At 43.7% G+C, this 12956-nt stretch overlaps 1 protein-coding gene across 5 annotated transcripts in view; it reads right to left on the minus strand.

The window, feature by feature from the left end:
• LOC140394932 (furin-like) overlaps window positions 1–12956 on the minus strand; it is a 66121-nt gene that overhangs the window by 36645 nt on the left and 16520 nt on the right. For 4 of the 5 annotated variants that reach the window (XR_011936075.1, XM_072482135.1, XM_072482133.1 and 1 more), the window contains exons 4-6: window positions 10698–10826; window positions 9052–9128; window positions 5015–5100 (exon numbers count right to left, since the gene is read on the minus strand). Coding sequence is in view for 4 of the 5 variants with exons in the window: in XM_072482135.1 (XP_072338236.1) it covers window positions 5015–5100; window positions 9052–9128; window positions 10698–10826 (292 nt within the window). In the remaining variant the exon portion in view is untranslated. The remainder of the gene's footprint in view (window positions 1–5014; window positions 5101–9051; window positions 9129–10697; window positions 10827–12956) is intronic. The other variant, XM_072482134.1, reaches the window with a different exon arrangement.

The following is a 12956-nucleotide window of genomic DNA, read 5'->3' on the forward strand; positions in this document are numbered from 1 at the left end:
CCAAACTGAGCATGTTATTGTGGAGTAAAGTGCTGCTTGATAGCACAGTTGACAACGCCTTCCATCACTTTGCTGATGGCGAGTAGCCTGATCGGGCAGTAATTGGCTGGGTTGGATTTGTCCTGCTTCTAGTGTACTGGACACACACGGGCAATTTTCCACATTGCTGGTAGGTGCCAGTGTTGTAGCTGTACTGGAACAGCTTGGCGAGGGACGCAACAAAGTTCTGGAGCACAATTGTACTATTGCTGGAATATTGTCAGGGCCCATAGCCTTCGCTGTATCCAGTGCCTTGATTTCTTAATATCACGTGGAGTGAATCATTTTGGTTGAAGACTGTGATGCTGGGGGACCTCCGGAGGAGACCGAGATGGATCATCCACTCGGCACCTCTGGCAGAAGTTTGTTGCGAATGTTTTAGCCTGGTCTTTTGCACAGATATGCTGGGGGTATTTGTGGAGCCTCCTCCTCCAATGAGTTATTTAATTGTGCACCACCATTCACGGCAGCTTAGATCTGATGAGTTTGTTGCGGAATTACTTAGTTCGGTCTATTACTTGCTGCCTGTGTTGTAGCTTCACCAGGTTGACACCTCATTTTTAGGTATGGTGTTGCTCCAGGCATCTCTCCTGCACTCTTCATTGAACCAGGGCTGATGGTAATGGCAGAGTGGGGATATACCAGCGATGGCCAGTCTGAAGACGCTAGATCTGTTCGATGCCTATCCCATTTAGCATGGTGGTAGTGCGACAAAACACAATGGAGGGTATCCTCAACATGAAGACAGGACTTTTGTCACCACTGTGACTGTACAGTGATCACTCCTACTGATACGGTCATGGACAGATGCATCTGCAGCAGGCAGATTGGTGAGGATGAGGGCAAGTATATTTTTCCCTCACCACCTGCTGCAGTCCAGTCTAACAGCTATTCCTTTTAGGACCCGGTCAGCTGTGTCTGGCTACCGAGCCACTTTTGGTGATGATCGAATGTCCATCTAGTCGGCACCCTCGCCACACAAGTGTTTCCTCCAACTTTCAACACGTGTACAATCAGCTGATGCTGGATGGTACGTGGTAATCAGCAGGAAGTTTCCTTGCCCGTGGGGTCCAGAGTCAATGTTGAGGACTCCCAGGACAACTCCCTCCCGAATGTATACCACTGGCACCACCTCTGCTGGGTCGGTCCTGCTGGTGAGACAGGACACACCCCACGAATGGTAATAGTGGTGCCTGGGACATAATCTGGAAGTTATGATTCTGCGAGTATGACTATGTCAGGCTGTTGCTTGACTAGTTGCTCTTCCAACTATGGCACAAGCCCCCAGATGTTAGTAAGAAGGCTGGGTTTGCTGTTGTGGTTTCCAGTGCCGGGGTTGATGCCGGGTGGTCCGTCCGGTTTCATTCAGTTTTAAGTCAAATAATGTTGACAGCACTAAAGAAAATGCATGGCACAGATTTTGTAGTTAGTGGCAAAGTGACAAGAGTTCACTGATGATCTTGAAGAAAGCCACCCATGAGATCACTGGCATTAGCTATTGACGATTTCTAGTGCAATGGTCCCCCTTTTGTCTCGGTACACCTTTATACTATAACGAGGCACAGCTTGGATATCCTCTAACTGAGCAGTTCAAAACAAAAAGGTAGGAAATGGCACTGACAGTCACCAAAGAACCCAGGAATGGAAGGATGATTGCATCAATAACGGTCAACATATTCTGCACAAATACAGGCTCTCTCAGCGGGACAATGTGCGCGTGTAGCATCCCTGTTTCCATCAGAGGTCTGCACACCAAGCTTTACAACAGGCTCCCTGTACAGGTATCAAGATGATGAACGTGCAAGGTTTTTCATTCCTGGATCAGAAGTAATGAGATGAAGTGACTTACAGCTAAAATGCAGACTGGATGAAATTAATAATTCATATCCAGATGGGGTCCTTGTAATTTCCCAGGAGCAGATGCTGGACAAAATCTGGACACAAAACAAGTTCATAGTGTCTGTCAGGGAAGGTCCACTCCTCTGTAGGACATTTAGGATTTTATTGGACTTCAGGCCAGAGAGAGAAAGGCTGACATGGACTTCTGGAGCACAGCTCTGAGCTTGGAAAGGAGGAAGAAAATGGCATTGTGGGACAGTCGGGGGTAGAATAAGTGGATGAGGACTCAGTCTGAAGAACGGAGAAAGATATCAAGGGGACAAATTAATCGACAAATAAATCGGGAAAAAGTATCAAACTGAAAACTTGCATTAAGTTAAAAAGAGCCCAAAACCCTTGGTTGGGATGGATTGTATCCACCAAATAGGAGGGGCAGTGGAAAGCACTCTATTACCTGTGCATTAATAATAATCAGATCATCTACTGAAAGACAACTCACGTTATTTCTGTATTTAAAAGTAGAACAAATCTAAGAATCATTATTTTATCCCAGGGTGACACCACTTGGATAACTGCCGCTGTCTTCAAGTGTGTTTGCATTTTAAAAGGGGCCCCACCCGTGTTAAAATCGTTAGGGCAGCAAAGTGGCCCAATGGTTAGCACTGGTGTCTATGGCATAGAGGACCCGGTTCGATCCCGGCTCCGGGTCACGTCTGTGTGGAGTTTGCTCATTCTCTCCATGTCTGCATGGGTTTCACCCCCACAACCCAAAGGTGGATTGGCCACACTAAATTGCCCCTTAATTGGAAAAAAAAATAATTGGGTACTCTAAATTTAAAAAAATAAATATGAAAACCATTGCTGTCTGAATTGTTAGCATGTATATATTAATAAGGTAACATTTTCACTCATCTCCCTCTGACAGATGACAAACTGACAGGGCCGCTTTGATGGTCTCTGTAGAAACACATCCTAGGAGGTGTTGCATACGAGTGGGTGAATGCTATTGGGAGACAAATGCTACTTGCGCTCCACATCTCAGGGAGCTGAGAAAACCGCAGCAGAGTCATTAAATGTGGAAAAGAGATAAGCATTATCTGATCTATAATAGTCCCATTAACCTTTTGGATAAAAGCAGCACAAGGTCAATTGTTTATTTCACTGGTTTGGTTTATCGGGGCGGGGGGGGGGGGAGAAAAGAGAGAGAGAGAGAGAGAGAGAGAGAGAGAGAGAGAGAGAGAGAGAGAGAGAGAGAGAGAGATTACTACTTTTTTTTTTTAATGCAGCTGTTGCGAGGAGGTGATCACATTGGAAATCAGCAATTGGTCCCGAATAGGAAACTGGAGACCATTTAAACGGAGATTCCTGGGGAATACCCGAGAAACACAACTGGTCAACCTGGCTGAAGGGAATTTAATTCAAAAGGGGCTCGTCAGGTGCTTGATAAAAGGGCACGTGCACAGGTGGCCTTGGCAGATGTGCACCCTCTCTCCAGTGTGCTGCAGCACAGCGATTGGGGATCACTGCTCTAGAGTAATGTCAAGTATGCTAAACAGTCAATCGTTTTGCAGAATTAGCACAGACAGCAATTAGGAAGTAACAGGCATGTTTTATCATTCACTTTCTACAATCAGTAACAGGCAGGTTTTGTCATTCACTTTCTAGAATCAGCAAAACAAAGGGCACGATCTATCTGAATGGGAGTCCTACAACAAGGATGTTTCCTGGCACTCAGAGCGCCGAGACACTCCGCGCCGAGAAACTCCACACCATCGAACTGGACTCTGGGGCCTCAAGCTGGGAACTCGCCGACAAGGCGCACTTAAGTCTTGTTTTCTGCACTGAGGAGCTCCACTTGCCAGAACTCCTCAGTGGGGTAGGAGATCGAGACGCCATTTTCACAACACCCCCCTGCCCCCAAACCAAACCCCAACTCATTTACAAGGGGGCCCTCGGGCACCCCCTCCACCTGCCCCGGCGCAGAGCATCCCTGGGCCGGATCCCTGGGAAAAATGCCTGCTTGGCACCATCAGTGCCTAGAGGGAAACCACCTGGGGGCCTCAGATCTCCTGGGAGACCCAGGCTCCGTCTGGTCCCGGTTTGTGGAGCCCAACACTGAACAACGCTTGCCTGAGGACTCCAAGGATTAGATCCCAACACCCTGATTAGAGCGTGGGAGAACATATTAGAGAGAGACTAGTTGTCCTGCCCGAATATGCAGATTTACTAAAAAGGGATCCACTAAAAAGTGTTAATGGGCACGATTCACATTTCATGATAGTGTTAGCTCTCGTGAGGTATGGCGAGCCGGGTAGATCCTGGAAGAATGATCTCCAGGCGTGGCGAGCCAGGTAGATCTTGGAAGAATGATCTCCAAGCATCTACTGGCTGCATCATGCAGCCTGTCGCCTTTTGGGCATGAAGTAGTTGATAGATCGTGCCCAAGATAGAAGCAGAAACAAAAATAATTAATGAATAAAGTTTGTAAAATTTATAAGTCAGGGGCATTTAACATTCCACAACTAAAAAGGAGTTATTCAAAGCTGTAAAGGTTATGCAGCCTTGTAACTTAAACATACCATTTAAAACCAAGTTGTACTAAATTCAACAAGGTGCAATTCAAGCTAACGTGAGATTCTTATAAAAAATGGAAGTTCACATCAATTCAGTGATTTCTAATAGACTGCAACATCACAATGAGGGAAGTGGGCAATCTTACTGAGAGCAATTTCTGAATTTTCACATTTAACTGCACATGCGTGAATGCCAGACGTTGCTGACAAGTTTCAAAGTAATGATGGTGAACATTGACAATTCACCCTCAAATTACAAAATCGAGGTGGTTAAAAAGAAAGTGGTTTGTGATCAAGTTGCTTCGGAATGCGGTAAACATTGATCCAAAATGTAAAAAGCAAAATACTGCGGATGCTGGAAATCAGAAATAAATACAGGAAAACGAAAGGTCATATGGACTCAACATTAATCGTTTCGCTCTCCAAAAGGTGCTGCCAGACCTGCTACGTTTATCCAGCATTTCGGTTTTTATTTTGATCCAAAGGTTAATAGCTTCAGTGTGTTGACGGGAAAACAGAAATTTTAATATGCTATCCTTAATTTGTAAGCAATGATACTTTACCACCAATTCTGGCATTATAGGCTATGCCAATGCCGCAGAGATTATTGGCCACAGCAGCCACCTCTCCTGCACACCGTGTTCCATGCCTGTTAAAGATAGAGTTTTCAGAACAGTCACAGATGCTCAGGAGATTAACATATGGATTATGAACCCAAAGTCATGGAACTGGGAGCTACCCACTGACAACTGAAAAAAATATGTAGAGTACCTAATTTTTTAAAAAACCAATTAAGGAACAATTTAGCGTGGCCAATCCACCTTGCCTGCACACATTTTGGGTTGTGGGAGTGAGACCCACACAGACACAGGGAGAATGGACAAACTCCACAAACTCCCAAGGCCAGGATCAAACCTGGGTCCTCAGCACGTGAGACAGCAATGCTAACCACTGTGCCACTCAATTTGACATTCTTTGGCCCAGTATTTTAGCACAGTAAGAAAAAGTTAAATCGATTTGAAACAAATAGCAACATATCAACTCCTAAAACAGCCTCATAGGCATATCAGGTAAACCTGGTGATTTTAATAAGAAAACATCCCATAGAATCCCTCCAGCGCAGGAGGCCATTCGACTCAATAGAGTTTGTACTGACCCTTGGGAAGAGCACCCTACTTAAGTCCCACGCCTCCACCCTATCCCCCTTTATCACCATAACCCCACCCTACCTTTTTGGACACTAAGAGCAATTCAGAATGGCCAATCCACCTAACCTGCACATCTTTGGACTAGTGGGAGGAAACCGGAGCACCCGGAGGAAACCCACATGATGTGTTGGGTGTTCTGGATCACAAACAGGTCACCAACTCTATTGTATTATAAAGGTTAACTATATTAACATACTTGAACTGTGGGTAAATGCAATACCAGCTTTAACTGTTGACCCTTGCCTAGTCCTAACCAGGTGATGCACTCAGCACTGGTGAATGTCTGTGTTGCAGGCTGTGAGCTCGGTGCTCCGAGCTGGCTGATACTAGCAAGAGCGGGAACTCTCCCGTCCCCTGTCTTTATAGTGCTTGCGCTCTCACTGGTGATTGGCTGCAGTGTTGTGTATGCTGATTGGTCCCAATGCATGTCCATCAGTGTGTGTGTGTCTGCACCATGATATATACTGGTGTATATTATGACACCACACACACACGGGGAGAACGTGCAGACTGCATACAGACAGTGACCCAAGCCGGGAATCGAACCTGGGACCTTGGAGCTGTGAAGCAACTGTGCTAACCACTATGCTACTGTGCTGCCCAAACAGAAATTTCCAAGCGATAAAAACAAACATGGAACAGGCGGAATGGCACTTGGTTGGGGGACAACAGCTAACACCTTGGTGCTGCCAAGGTGGCACTGCTAAACTGGCAGGAGCACTGCCTGGGTGCCAGTACTAGGGTACCTGAGTGCCAGGTTGGCACTGCTATGGATCAGGGGGACCATGCCCATTAAATGGAACATGAAAGGGGGATTTGAAGGGTGGGACAGTGGTATGCTGTATGGGGGCACCCCAAGGGACTCCACAGCAAGGTGCTGGGTGGGGGTGACATTACCCATAGGTGGGGGTGACCCACCAAGCTCACTTAGATCACTGCACCCTTTAAAAATGGTGGCCCAATCTCAGCATTCAGTTCCCCAGTGTTAAAGAAAATTCAAAGTGTGGGCTAAACCGGTGAGAAACTCACCAAGGCCAAAAAAGTGACTATGTGTCATTGAATAGCGGTGGGGAACTTGCTGGCGATAAACCCCCTGAAAAAAAACTCGCCACAAATTTTTCCGGAGAATTGCGTCCAAGATTAAAAGATATTGGAATAAATATGATATTTTCAGTGCAAGTTTTAGATCGACCTCATTTGGTACATATACAAGACAGAGACAGATTATGCAGCACAAACCATTATGTCACAGTCATCAGGTTATTTTCCACTTAGAAAAAGTATGTAACTATTTTAGATGCAGAATTTTAAGAGATGTGAAAAACAAATAATAGTCTACTCATACCCTCTAGTGGCTGTTGTTTGCAAAGATGGTTACAGCAATACATTTCACAAAATCATGGAATAATTCAGTCAGTGTTCTACTATATATTGTGCACACAAACTTGGCACATTCCTCAAGGTACTGTCCTGGGCCCAACCATCTTCAGCTGCTTCAACAATGACCTTCCCTCCAAATTAAGGTCAGAAGTGGGGATGTTCAGGGCAGCACAATGGCGCAGTGGTTAGCACCGCTGCCTCACGGCACCAAGGACCCGGTTTTGATCCCGGCTCCGCGTCACTGTCCGTGTGGAGTTTGCTCATTCTCGCCAGTGTCTGCATGGGTCTCACCCCCACAACCCAAAAATGTGCAGGGTAGGTGGATTGGCCACTCTAAAATTGCCCGTTAATTGGAAAAAAACAAATTTTTCATTTTTTTTTTTAAAGTGGGGATGTTCGCTGATGTTTACACAATATTCAGCACTTCCCATTTCCTTAGATACTGAAGCAATCCTTGTCCACGTGCAGAGATAATTCCCCACCCAGAGGTGAATCCTGATGAAGGAGCTGTGCTCCGAAAGCTGGTGATTCTAAATAAACCTATTGGACTATAACCTGGTGTTGTAAGACTTCTTACTGCTACCATCTAGAACAGTGTTTTTCAAAGTGGGGGTCATGACCTGCAGGTGGGTCACAGGATGGTGTAAGATGGGTCGCCAAAAAGATCTCCTGACCATATTTTCTGTTTCCTCTCTGGGTAAATTCTGGCTGCAGTGCAGTGCATGTCCACAGGAGGCTGGTGTAGAGGCCAGTGCTGTGGACTTTCTTGCCTTCCTGGATCACTGTTACAGCCACTGGCAGAAACTCCAGTTTCTATAGCAGCTGATCGGCCAAGTTAGTCAGCACCTGCAACTAAAACTGAAGAGTTTAAAAGGAAAAATCTATTATTTTGAAAATTTCTTTCCTGAAGATACTCCTGCGTAGAGTTAAGTTTCCAGGAGTGTTTAATGTGTTTTTTTGCCAGGCCTACATCTCCCACCCAAAACCAAATGACTGGTGACTAGAATACGTTTCCACAAGTACCCCAGTCAGCAACTCATAGCTGGAGGGCTCCCATGTACAAGATTTATCAGATAATTCCTGCATATCCTACGGGGATCCCTGTGGGGATCGCCTCACCTTTCAATTGGTCCATTGTTATAAAACTGGTTAATGTTTGCCCCATTCTGATCTCGGATGTGGAAGCCCCATCCTTCCTAGTCAGGGGGAAAGTGCAGGTGATTAGGGATTTTTATTAAAAGTTATTTAGATCGCCAAACAACAAGAAAATTACAATTGTTACATTTAATAATAGTGCCAACAACGAATGTGACTTTTTAAAAAACTATGGAGAATCTATTGTGAACGTGACGTGGGTCAAGAGATTTTGTAGAATTTTGTAAAAGTAGGTCTTCCTAAAGTTTGAAAAACACTGATCTAGAAGAACAAAGGCAACAGTCAACTGGGAACATTACACCACACACCATCCAAACTTGGAAATATATCACTGTTCCTTCACAGTCGTGGAGTCAAAGTCTTGAACTCCCTCCCTAACAGCACCATGGGTGCACCTATACCACATGGACTACAGCGGTTCAAAAGCGGCACACCAGCTCCTTCTGAAGGGCAATTTGGGATGGGCAATAAATGCTGGCCTAGTCAGTGATGCACTTATCCCAAGAATGATTTTCAAATCCCCAGAAATAAAATTTGTATATCTTACTATTTTTAAAATTTATTTTTTCTTTCTATTGCTCTTCTAGGTCAGTGCAGCGTTCCACTGTTGCAGATAATGTTTTGAAATATAAACAGAGCAAATGTCAGAACAGTAACATTTAAAGAAATTTACAACTCACTGTGCCTGCCCACCCATGATCATTAATTAAGCTTAATTTTGATTACTATATACATGTTAACTGTCATACACTGAGCAATCATCATTCTCCGTAATGGACCAGCCATTGGATTACTGGTGTGTTTAGTGCTGATTCAGCTGAAAAATTAAGAACATCTTCAAAATGTAAACAACTTACCGATTTTCATCATTAAAGTTATATCTAGGCTGGGGGTCAGGATCATTATCATTTATATCAAAGCTTGCATTGGGGTCCTGCAAATAAAAATGCAAAAATCTAAATCAAAAAGATGGCTTTCTGCGGTCAGCTTCACATTTGAAAACTATAAAAGAGAACATTCGGAACGTTTATTTTTTTCTCCCTACAGAAAGCATCAGTTACTTGTTGAGTACTCCACAAGTACCAGATATCTTCCAGTATATCACCCAAACAGCTATTTGCTTCAGAAGGTGGAGACAATTCTGACCTCGGGGGGGGCATCATAATTGAATCCAATTATATCTTTGACAAGCAGAAGTACATGAACTTTTACCAGAAGTTAACAAAAGCAGAAAATATTGGCCAATCTCAGCAGCATCTGTGGAGAGAGAAGGGAGCTAGTCTGGATGACTCTTGTCAAAGCTTCATCCAGACTCGAAAAACCAGCTCCTTTCTCTATCCACAGATGCTGTTAGAGCTGCTAAGATTGTCCAGTATTTTCTGTTTTTGTTTCAACTTCCAGCATCCGTAGTAATTTGCTTTTACCAGAGATCGCTGGATAGTTCCAAGAGTAGATATCCTGGATGGTTTATTTTCCCCTTTATGAATCTAACGGCTTAGAGGACAATTTGAGTGCTCGTACAAGGAATCAAACTGAGACCCTGCTTGGTCTTCATAAAGAAATGTATTGCAAGCTACAAATTCATCACAGCTGTTGAAAATTACCCACTTTATCATATTCAGATATACTATTCGAGCTGCATTATTCAGATATAATATTCCAGCTGTATTTGATATTGAAGTAGTCTAAATATTCCGGTCATACTGAAGAAAACACTTGTCGACACACAAACATTTGCAGTGAATGGTTAGGATCTCAAATGCACTGCCCAGGTTGAGAGAGAATGAACAAGAGTGAAAATCTGCAGGACTCGGGGGGGGGGGGGGGGGGGGGGGGGGGGGGGGGGGGGGGGGAGGAAAGAAAAAGGTCAGGCACTGTCTAATTGAGTTGCTCTTACAGGAGGGCCAGCACAGATATGACAGGCCAAATGGCCTCCTCCTGTGCAAGAACCATTCCATGATCATTCCCTTTGGCAGTGTTTTAAAACATTAGGTGATTTGTGTTACTTGGTCCCTAATACAAGGGATGTATTACATTTAATTAGATCTGCACGACGCCTTTCAATTAAATATCAAAATGGAAAATACTTTGAATATATATGCTGAACATCTGTTCTTTTCTGTAGAACTTTTCAAAACTCGTATTACTAGATTATTATACTCATTCTCCAATGCATCCTCCAACACTTTCAGGCCATGGTCAAATGCAGACATTAAACATGGTCTAGAAAGTTTCCAGAGGCAGATGAAAGTGGATTAAACAATTTCATACATACTCTTCTAATTAGTGAAAAATGAAATTAGAGCCTTAATTAAGTGAATTAGAAGTCCAGTATTACAATAACAATTTAATGATGCGTGAAAAAGTAAGGCCATTTTACAAGTACTGTCTACATATTTGAACTAATCTCCCTCTGTCGTGCCTCTCCTTACTTTATGCTATTTCAGAAAGAAATACAATAAAGACTGGAGTGCGTTTACAAGGTGCTTCTATTGGATCTTACATAATTTTCAGCCAAGTCCGGATGGTTCTTCTCTATTCCATCATCCAGGATGGTGACCACAATCCCCTTTCCTGTGTAACCCCGCTTCCAAGCAGATAGAACATTTAGGTCATTAGGAATCGCACTGTTCTAAATAAGATAGCACAAGCTTTTATTGCAATTCAGCCATTGAAAACAGTAGCAACTACAGTATTTGAGAAAGTCTTAATCTTATTCGGTGGTCCTGGAACAAGTACATAGTCATAGTATAATTTTCAACAACTATCCCACAACAATCTGTAGTATATATAAATTCATGCTGCCAAGTTATCACATTCTTGTTGAAGCGCTGATCAAAGGTCATTCCAATGATCAAAAAAACCTCAATTTAATAAGCAATCAGACAGATTTATATTATTTTAACATAGTTGTGGGGAGGAAAAGAAAGGTTGAAAATGATATTTACATCAGCAAGTATGTCACCCAAGGGAAACGAGGCCCCCATGACCCCATTTTGAAGAGCAGCGGGGGGGGGGGGGGGGGGGGGCTTGTTGTGCACTATATGACTGCTGCATTTTCTACATAACATTCATTAGCCGTCTTTGAGACAACTGGTGGTCACGGAAGGGGCTATACAATGAAATTTTGTCCATGATAGTCACTCAATTATAAATGGCAAGTCATTGTGTCTACCTTCTCAGAAAGAACACGCAAAGCCTGCCCCTACTAAAATACGGTGCTATGTTTTAGCACAGTCAATTGCCAAATTTAATCATTAGCCCCAAATCTGGAATTCTGAATAATAAAAGCAGAGTTTTATCATAGATCATAGAATTTACAGTGCAGAAGGAGGCCATTCGGCCCATCGAGTCTGCACCAGCTCTTGGAAAGAGCACCCTACCCAAGGTCAACACCTCCACCCTATCCCCATAACCCAGTAACCCCACCCCACTAAGGGCAATTCATCATGGCCAATCCACCTAACCTGCACATCTTTGGACTGTGGGAGGAAACCGGAGCACCCGCAGGAAACCCACGCACACACGGGGAGGATGTGCAGACTCCGCACAGACAGTGACCCAAGCCGGAATCGAACCTGGGACCCTGGAGCTGTGAAGCAATTGTGCTATCCACAATGCTACCGTGCTGCCCTGATTTTATTATCTGCCCTTTATTATCTATAGATTATCCATTACACTGCAAGGATTTCACAGTAACTTATTGAACAATACACTGACAACGGTGGCATGTTACAGGCTTCACTGCACAGGCATTATTGGCATTTGTTTCAAGTTAGGAAATTGTGATTTCCCATGTAATCTTGCGGCAGATAGTTAAATTTTATGCCCAGCGTGCTCTCCTCACAAACTAAATCTGGTTATCGCACTTTTAGTACATTTTTGCAGAGTGGAAAGTACCAGTTCAAATAAACGTTTCACTGCACATAAAGGCTTTACAAGCCTGAAGAGCATTACAGAACTGAGTGAACATCCCTCCTTTCCCAACACCAATGTGTACTATATTACTTTAGTTCCCATAGCTTCAAGATAGATAATAAGCAGCATGGAGTTTTAGAATACATTGGAATCCACAGTGATTAAGAAGGGCAATGTATGTTTTAATTTTAGACTAATTAAGGTTCTTTAAGTTAAAGGCACCACTAGAGTCTTTAGACCTAGTACTTTCCAGCAGCAGAATCCAATTTTCAGTAATTTTAACATAGTATTAAATACCATGTAACATCAAACTCATGCCGAGATAGCATACTTCCGTAGAGCCCTCCAGGAGAATTGGGCAGTTTTAAATAATGACGGGTAAACATGTTCATGACTGAGTAGAGATGCTAAACTCGCAGGGATTTTTAAAAAAATTCCAATTAAGGGGCAATTTAACCTGGCCAATCTACCTACCCTACCCATCTTGGTTGTGGGGATGAGACCAGCGCAGACACGGGGAGAAATGTGCAAACTTCACACCTCACGGACAGTGACCCAGGGCCGGGATCGAACACAGGTCCGGAGTGCTGGGAGGTAATAGAGCTAGCCTCTACGCCACGTGCCACCCAGGCATTTAAAATTAAAAGAAACTTTTTTTTTTTTTTTTAAATAAAAGAAAACACATTATTAAATGAACAGAGTATTTTCAAAAACTTTGTTGAATACTAACATGCCATGAACACGTCGAGAGTCACAAACACAGCCCAGTCCATCACATGAACCCACCTCCCATCCACTGACTCAGTCTATACCTGCCATTGCCTTGGGAAAGCGGGCAGCATAA

This window comes from Scyliorhinus torazame, chromosome 18 (genome assembly GCF_047496885.1).
Source record: "Scyliorhinus torazame isolate Kashiwa2021f chromosome 18, sScyTor2.1, whole genome shotgun sequence".
NCBI lineage: Eukaryota > Metazoa > Chordata > Chondrichthyes > Carcharhiniformes > Scyliorhinidae > Scyliorhinus > Scyliorhinus torazame.